This window comes from Miscanthus floridulus, chromosome 1 (genome assembly GCF_019320115.1).
Source record: "Miscanthus floridulus cultivar M001 chromosome 1, ASM1932011v1, whole genome shotgun sequence".
Taxonomy (NCBI): domain Eukaryota; kingdom Viridiplantae; phylum Streptophyta; class Magnoliopsida; order Poales; family Poaceae; genus Miscanthus; species Miscanthus floridulus.
In genome coordinates this window covers 123,948,249-123,956,343 of record NC_089580.1, presented here as the reverse complement: position 1 = coordinate 123,956,343, position 8,095 = coordinate 123,948,249, and the positions used below count along the sequence as shown (strand labels likewise).

The 8,095-nt window shown below is 46.1% G+C and overlaps 1 protein-coding gene across 1 annotated transcript; it reads right to left on the bottom strand.

The window, feature by feature from the left end:
- LOC136462658 (uncharacterized) lies at nt 1-6,968 on the bottom strand. Its single transcript, XM_066461729.1, has 6 exons — nt 6,793-6,968; nt 6,378-6,532; nt 6,097-6,278; nt 5,920-6,018; nt 4,996-5,850; nt 1-9 (listed from the first exon to the last, which is right to left on the bottom strand). Exons 1-6 carry the CDS (start codon nt 6,966-6,968, stop codon nt 1-3), a joined length of 1,476 nt encoding a protein of 491 aa, XP_066317826.1.
- Nucleotides 6,969-8,095: the final 1,127 nt, after the last annotated feature.

Below are 8,095 nucleotides of genomic sequence, written 5' to 3'. Positions count from 1 at the left end.
CTATCCACCCTGGTAGCAACAAGATGTATCATGATCTGCGTAAGCTGTACTGGTGGTCATACATGAAGCAAGATATCACCCAGTTCGTTGCGGAATGTGACACTTGTGGCAGAGTCAAGGCAGATCATATGCGTACTCCTGGGTATCTGCAGCCCTTGCCCATTCCTGTTTGGAAATGGGAGGATATTTCCCTAGATTTCATTGTGGGTTTACCCCACACCTCCTCTGGTTTTGATTCTATTTGGGTCATCGTGGACCATCTCACCAAGTCTGCCCACTTCCTTCCGGTGGACACTAGATACAATGCAAAGAAGTATGCAGAGTTATACTTTGATCGGATTGTGACCCTACATGGGGTTCCTCTCACCATCACCTCTGATAGAGGGTCAGTTTTTGTCTCTCGTTTCTGGGAGAAACTCTAGGAGTGTTTGGGTACTCACCTTCTCAGGAGCTCGGCATACCACCCACAGACAGACGGTCAAACTGAGAGGGTGAACCAGGTGCTCGAGGATATGCTGCGGGCTTGTACAATCTCTTTTCCTGAGAAGTGGGATCAGTGTTTGAAGCTGGCCGAATTTTCTTATAATAACAGCTATCAGGAGAGTATCCGTATGGCACCATTTGAAGCTTTATATGGACAGAAGTGTCGGACGCCGCTAAATTGGGTTGAAGTAGGAGACCGTGGGTACTTCAGGCCTGATTTCATAAAGGAGGCTCGAGAGAAAGTAAATATAATTCGTGAACACTTGAAGTCAGCTCAGAGTCGACAGAAGGCTTACGCAGACAAGCGAAGAAGGCCTTTAGAATTTGTAGCTGGAGATTATGTGTATCTCAAGGTATCTCCTATGAGAGGGGTACATCGGTTTGGTGTTCATGGCAAGTTAGCCCCTCGGTATGTGGGTCCATACAAGGTGTTGCAGCAGTGTGGTCCCGTTGCTTATCGTCTCCAACTCCCTAAAATTCTCTCGGCAGTTCACAATGTATTTCACGTCTCGCAACTGAAAAAATGCCTACGAGTTCCTGAAGAATCTATGGAAATAGAAGGACTTCCGCTCCAACCTGATCTATCTTATGTGGAGCATCCTATAAAAATCTTGGATGAGAAGGAGAGAGTGACCAGGAACAGGGTGATAAAGTTTTACAAGGTACAATGGCAAAACCATTCAGAGGACGAAGCCACCTGGGAGCAAGAGAACTACTTAACAAAGCATTACCCCCATCTCCTCTCTGGGTCGGATAGTTAGTTTTGCGCAAAAATGTACTCCATACCCTTTCTCACACTAGGCACATGAAATCTCAGGTCGAGATTTTGTTTTAGGGGGGTAGATTTGTAACACCCTAGTGTTACATTGTAACGTTTTGCTGAAACATTTCGTAAGCATCTGATTTATGTGCATTGGTGTATGATAGGCTTTATAATCCATGTTTGGCTTGGAAACATTTTTACGAAACGGAAAGAAAAAGGTTATGTTTCATGTCACATAACGCGTTTATTATCTTAATCAAATTCTTGTTAAAACAAAATGTTATAAACATTTGGTGAATGGCGATAAAAAGTTGTGGTCGGTGACATGGAGGGCTAGCGAGTACGTCCCGGGGGTCGGGGTTGGGTTTCGACGTGAAACCTTTCAAATAGACGTCCTCCGCGTAAGTCTTTGAAGTGGTCGACGAAGCCACCTTTGGCATTAGTTGTAGAACAATTGGCTTAAGAAGTAGCGCAATGTCGCGACTGAGGCCGTGGTCGGGCGGGGTCCCGCGTCCGCGTCGCTAGCGGCTGCGCTCGGCACCGCTCAGTTGACTCCTTGGCCGCTTGCGCGTTAGAAGACTGTCGCTGCACTGTCGCCTCGGCGTCGCGTCCGCCGTGTCCTTGCCTGGCTCTGTCCGCAGATGTGCCATGCCAAGGCTCGTCGTTTGCTGCAGCGGCTGTGCGGACGGCTGTCAGGAGCATGCCCTGGGGTTCCCCATGGCCAAGCACGGCGGTACCTTGCGTTGACGACCGCAAACGAGCCATGCCGTGCCGTGAGCTCCTCTGGCTCCGCTGTCCCCTTGCCACCGTAGCGTTTCCTTCCAATTCGCCGTAGTGGTTGCACCCCGTTCCAATTGGTCTGGCCCGCAGCTCCATTGGGCAGCCGGTAACCCTTCCCGCCCCTCATAGCAGCCTATAGCTCAGTCCTGTGCGCCAATTTTGAAGGGCCGAGCTCTCGGGCCATTAAGACCCGGAGTGCTGCGCCGTCGACTTTCTTCGCCACCAAAGCAGCTCGGTCAAATTCCTCGCACCACTAGCCTCCCCTTCCGTCGATTGTCACCATGCTCGCCATATCCTAGACCCTACCGCCGTAGTGCATCCCATGGCGCGGCCATGCCATTGCCGTGCTCTGTTGCACTCATCGCACGCACGTGGCCGGCTTGGCCTGAGCCACCTCCGATCGCTTCTTCACGTCTTCTAGTTCTGTGGTGAGTCGCTGGTACTCGTCCACTCCTGGTTTTGTCCCGGTAGCGCTGATGTTCACCGGAACGACATTGCCGTTCTTGCAGGTTGCCCACCGACGTGGTCCGAGCTTGCTGCGACGTCGCGGCGCGTGTGTCTCCGCCCTGTGGTTTGCGTTCCCACGTAGGTGAGTATCGGCTCTTTATTTTAGCATCGAGAGGGCCGGGGTGGCCGACATAGGCGTCCAGTGCCGCGCCGTCGCACCGGTGCGTGCTCTAGATGGTCAGGGACTTCTCCGCGGTGAAGACGCAGTATTCGGAGGGTGCTGTTGTAAAAGCGCTGACTATTTCAATAGTGGCTTAGGATTTGCTGCGATTTCGTTGTAGTTCGGGGGTGCCCATGCATAATCGACTCTGCGCGCAGGCCATCACCGTCGCGGACCACTGGCCGGCTGGGCCGCACCTCCGCGTGGGCCGCGCGCTGGCTTTCTGTCCCGCGCAGGCGGGATGACGAGTTGGATCGGGCCGCGCGTCGTGGGCCGGCCAAGGAGGTTTTGGTTTTCTCTATTTCATTGTATTAGAAATTGTTTATCTATTTAGGTTATGAGCTGAACTTCAATAATTAGTAGTAAATTGCATGGTTGTCCAAAAATAGTGAAACAAAGTTTGTTAGGTTCGCAAAAATGTCGCCTACCTGTTAGTACAGTTGGTTCCCCATTAGTGGTTAGGATGGTAGGCTCATAAGCTTGAAGTAGAAAGCTTAGCGGTATATCGATCTTTAATTGCAAGATTTGTTGTGGTAAACCGACGATAGCTTTAGCTTTGAAATCGTTACCGTAGGTTCCTTAGGCATTTATATACTTGCTGTAAAAATGGTAATCCTTGAACGAGTCGTTTAGTGACGTAGTTATTATCCTTGCTTTATTGTAAACTGGCATTAGGAGTATGAATATCCGTAGTCATCGTAAGAATGTAGGACATGGTCATACATGTTAGTAGTACTGGTATATAGCTTAGACTTTAGTAGGAAGACCTCGCTTAGTAATGTAATAGAGGTACTTTTGCATTGAGAATTGCTGTTGCCATAGTGTAATCATTGCATCGACATTTCATGTAGATCATGAATAGGTAGACTTCGTACCCGTCGGTGATCCGGAGTACGACGAGGTGATCGAGGAGTACGAGGAGGAGCTTTTCACACAGGAGGGAGCCCAGGAGCCTGTTGGTACTGACTTTGCTGACTCGGCACCTGCCCAAGGCAAGCCCCGGTGCATAACCCCTATTTTTAAATGATCACTGAATATATTTATATGATATGCATTTACGTTACAGGCATTTTATGGAAACTACATGCATAGATATATCCACCCTGAGTCCTACTAGTGCAGGTCGAGTAGCTGCTATGCTCAGGATGTCGGTAGCGTGAGTAACCTGACGTTACTCGCAAATAGGTGATTACACTGTAATACCATGATGAAATAATGGGAAGGAAAAATGGTGACCGGACAGGGATGTGGATTTGATACTGGTGGGTGTGAGGGGTTGTGTCCTGCGGCCAACAGGGCATAGCCTGGTTACACTTTTTCCCTATCTGTGTCGATTAAGGACCGGTCATTGCATATGACTCTAGGCAAGTCACAGACTTTTGTCCCGAGCACATACTTGGGTATGGGCGCAGGGAAGACTTGCTGCTCTCTTGTCACGGATCCGGCTCTTTCCGGACCGACTGATGGGAAGAGGAGGTGGTGGAGGTCCTTGCGCCGCACTGAGTCCGGGATTCAGAGGTGGGGGCTTGGAGTCCAAGTTTGGACGGGGACCTAGACACCCGGGACAGGAGAGTGGTGGGTTAGTCCCGCTTGTGCCTGGGGTACAAGTGGGGCGTGTGTCTTCGGGGCACCCAGCTGGGCACATTGTTTCGCGAATCGCCGGGTTACCCGGTACGGCTTGTCTGTGGTTTAGCACCGTAGTAAGAACTGGAAGTGGAAAAGGAGAAGGAATAGTATCGATTGCTCAACTCTTGCTTAAAAGTAGTACAGGTGCTTATATAGATTGACTAGATAAAAACTTAATACGGCTGATGATAATAATATATCAATAAGGACTCACTATTAGTACTGCTTTTGGCTAAAAGAGAACCAGCAACCATAAAGCCTAGCATATTCCTTGGAGTCGGGAAATTATTTCCACTATCGGATAAGTCTTGCGAGTACATTATGTACTCAGGGTTTATTTACCCCTGTTGCAGGTGATGCTTGAGGAGTACCTTGTGTGGAGGATTCTTCTAGTGGGCTCAGACGAAATCCTCGTTATCTTATCGCTAGATGTTATCTTTTAATATTCCGCTGTTTATCATTCCGAACTCTGTATTTGGTATTGTAATAATGTACTTTTCAGAAACTCTAATGTATGAGATGGACTTGTGTTGTAACTCATTTTCATTATTGGATCCTTAGGGGAAAATGTGGATCTTTCGGGCTCTCCCTCGGGGTGTGTCCGACGGATACCGCTCGTGGTAGTGGCTTTCGGGGTGTTTAGTGTCTGGTGGAAGACGAGCGCCTCCGTAAGTACGCTATTTCGGGTGGTTCTGCCACAATAGTTTGTGCGGCCGGTCCTTTGCCTTGGTTTGTGTCGGTCAATGTACTCTTGTTCCATATCCAACTTTGGGATGCCGTGAGCTTCACAAAAGGACATTACATCCTCTAATAAAGAATCCCAACCATCATCCCTTAGTTGCTGAAATTTTTGTTTTGTTATTTTCACCTCTGTCATAGCCTCTAAGATGTCTTTATCTTTCCTCTGTAGTGACAGTGACAATGAATTTGCATGTCCCAGAATAAGCAACATTAGTTTCAAGCTGAACACAAAATCAAAATCCTTCATATAGTCCAAGAGGCCACGGGCTTGGCGTCTCTTTGCATCAGTTGGACCTTCTTTTTCAACATATTTGAGCACTTCAATGACATCAGGGAATAAACTACTTATCCTCAGAAGGGTTTTATAATGAGAGGACCAACGAGTATCACCGGCTCTTTGAAGTGATTGTTCTTGATTTAATCCAGTTCCACTTGTGAGTTGTCCACTGCATATTGCTTTATTGACTCTCTCCTGTTGACTTTCTCTAATCATATCCTTTCTCTTGCAAGAGGCTCCAGCAACATTAATCAGTAGAGATACCATGTCAAAAAAAACACTTATATCATCATTCTTTTTGGCTACTGCGACAACGACTAACTGTAACTGATGAGCAAAACAGTGGATATAATATGCAGAGCTATTTTCCCTCATGATTAAAGCTCTTAATCCATTAAACTCACCTCTCATGTTGCTTGCTCCATCGTAGCCTTGGCCTCTAACTTGTGTCATGCTCAATCCATACTTAGCGAATAGATTATCAATATTAGATTTAAGACATGAAGCTGAGGTCTCACTCACATGAACAACACCAATAAGTCTCCCTTTTATTAACCCAAGCTTGTCGACATATCTCAAAACCACTGCCATTTGTTCCTTGCCTGAGACATCAGCTGACTCATCTACCAATAAGCAAAATACATCGCCACCGATTTCTTCAACAATAGATTTTACTATTATCTGGATAAACAAAACACACAGTTAACTCACCTATATAAGTATTTTTATTGTAACTCAAAACCATAAAAAAATTATTACCTCAGCAAAACAGTTTGCAATATCCTTCTGTATGGCTGGAGACACCATTTGAGCATTCCTTAGAATAATCTTTTTTGTTTTCTCATTTTGCTTTGCCAAAAGCTGTACCAATTCTCGAAAATTTTCTTTATTTTTGGACTTCTCTGACTCATCATGACCATGAAAAGCTAAACCTTGATGCAACAGGAATCGAGTAGCATCAATAGAAGTATTCAATCTAGCAAGATACTCTTCTTTAGTGACATCTCTCTGCTTGTTGATATCATTAGCAATGGATTGATCAGGCTTCATCAAATTGTTGCATCTTTTAACTGCTGTGTTATGAAAACTATTAGGTCGGGTGCCTACATGATCTTGAAGCCTGTCCTTTTTGTTAAAGCCATCCCAACCATTTTTCACAAATGCATCATTCCCACCTTGGCCCTCATTAGAATCTCTAAATAAGTAGCAGTATAAACAAAAACATTTATCCACCTTTTCACTGTACTCTAGCCAGTCATATTCTGTGAACCATTCATGGTGAAATCGACGTGGATGACCTGCTATAATCTTTTCTGGATACCTAAAATCAGGTGGTGGTCTAAAAGGACCTCTGATCAAATACTTGCGTCTTATCTCATCTTGTAGACTTTGTCCTATGTAATCTAAAATTCTCCTTCTATTCGCCGGATCATACGGAAGCTCATCAAAATTTACCTCCCTTCGTGAGACTCGCGAAGAACGAAGACTAGTATGATTGGTGTTGCAACTACCCTTCCATCTCTTCTTGAAGTGCCTGCATCAGGGTTCTCATCGCCATCTCCTCTTGAAGCACCTCCATCAGGATTCTGACCATCAGTAGGAGGATTTTTTCTTTTCAAGAATCGTTCCATTGTGCTTTGGTTGACTGTCAAATTGGTGAGTGAACACAATTAAAAGTAAGCAACCGTGCGTATATGATTATATATAAGTAATCTCCTCACCTGACATCAATACATCACGCCGGCGGCCAGTCACCAGCGGCAAGGCGGCAATGGCAAGATGTTGGATGCAGCGAGCCGGGCAGTGGGGGCGAGCGCAAACGGAGAAGACGATGAGTTGAATTGCTAGATCGGAAATACCAAGAGTCAGGCCGATGTGTGTATAGGAAGAGGGATCGACGGCAAGCAATCAGTACGTGATTTCTGGGCTTCTTAGCTAGTTAGCTGTTAGCCTGCTTGTCTTGTTTATTCAATATTCATCCACGAAGTGGGCTTTGCGGCCTGCTGCCCTTTGCTCTTTGGACTGGGCTGCATAGTTGCCGGGGTCAATGTCTGATTTTACTGGGGTCCTCCACGGTGAGATTACATGGGGTATCACAGGTTCTACGGAAGTCATCGGGGTCGGCGGACCCCGACACAATACTGTACATCCTCCCTTGCTCATTGAGGTGATCCAAAATCATATGTATAAAGCAAATTTTGAAGTACGGATGGTGAAATCACGCTTCAGGAGGTCGGTTTCTGGTACTGCACAAATTGGTTTAGAGCAATTTTTGCTATCAAGATCGAGTTGGATTCATTTTGCGCGAATTTGCAAGGGATCTCGACCCCCCATGAGATAAGACCATCCCTATCCCCTCTATATATGAGAGATGATAGCCAATTAAGGCATCCAATCAATCAAAAAACAAACCAATCTACTATTTTATATTTCCAAACCTTAGCTCTTCCAACCCAGTATCTAATGTTTTACAAGCTTCTCAATGGAGTTTATGGATGTTCTAGGTGACCTCGTTGGCTGAGAGCAACCTTAGTTGCGCCTCCAGGAATTTCGCTCCAAACCAAAGATGACTTGCTTCGCTGCATTTCTTTGACGGGGCTTTCTTTATTTTTTTTGGCAAAAGAAAGGCCATATGATCTACTTTCTGGTGCCGGTCCCTTCACAAAGATAGCCCCTTCTTGCCTTATTTTTAATCGGTTGAATATAATAGTTCTAAAGCTCCTTTCTTTCAAGTGAAAGTCGCCTATCTTTCTTGGTT

Coding starts and splice junctions, on each gene's coding strand:
- LOC136462658 (XM_066461729.1), bottom strand. CDS start 6,968: ATGGAACGATTCTTGAAAAGAAAAAATCCTCCTACTGATGGTCAGAAT. Junction 6,279..6,377: donor CAACAATTTGATGAAGCCTG/ATCAATCCATTG, acceptor CTCGATTCCTGT/TGCATCAAGGTTTAGCTTTT. Junction 6,019..6,096: donor TTGCAAACTGTTTTGCTGAG/GTAATAATTTTT, acceptor TTGTTTATCCAG/ATAATAGTAAAATCTATTGT.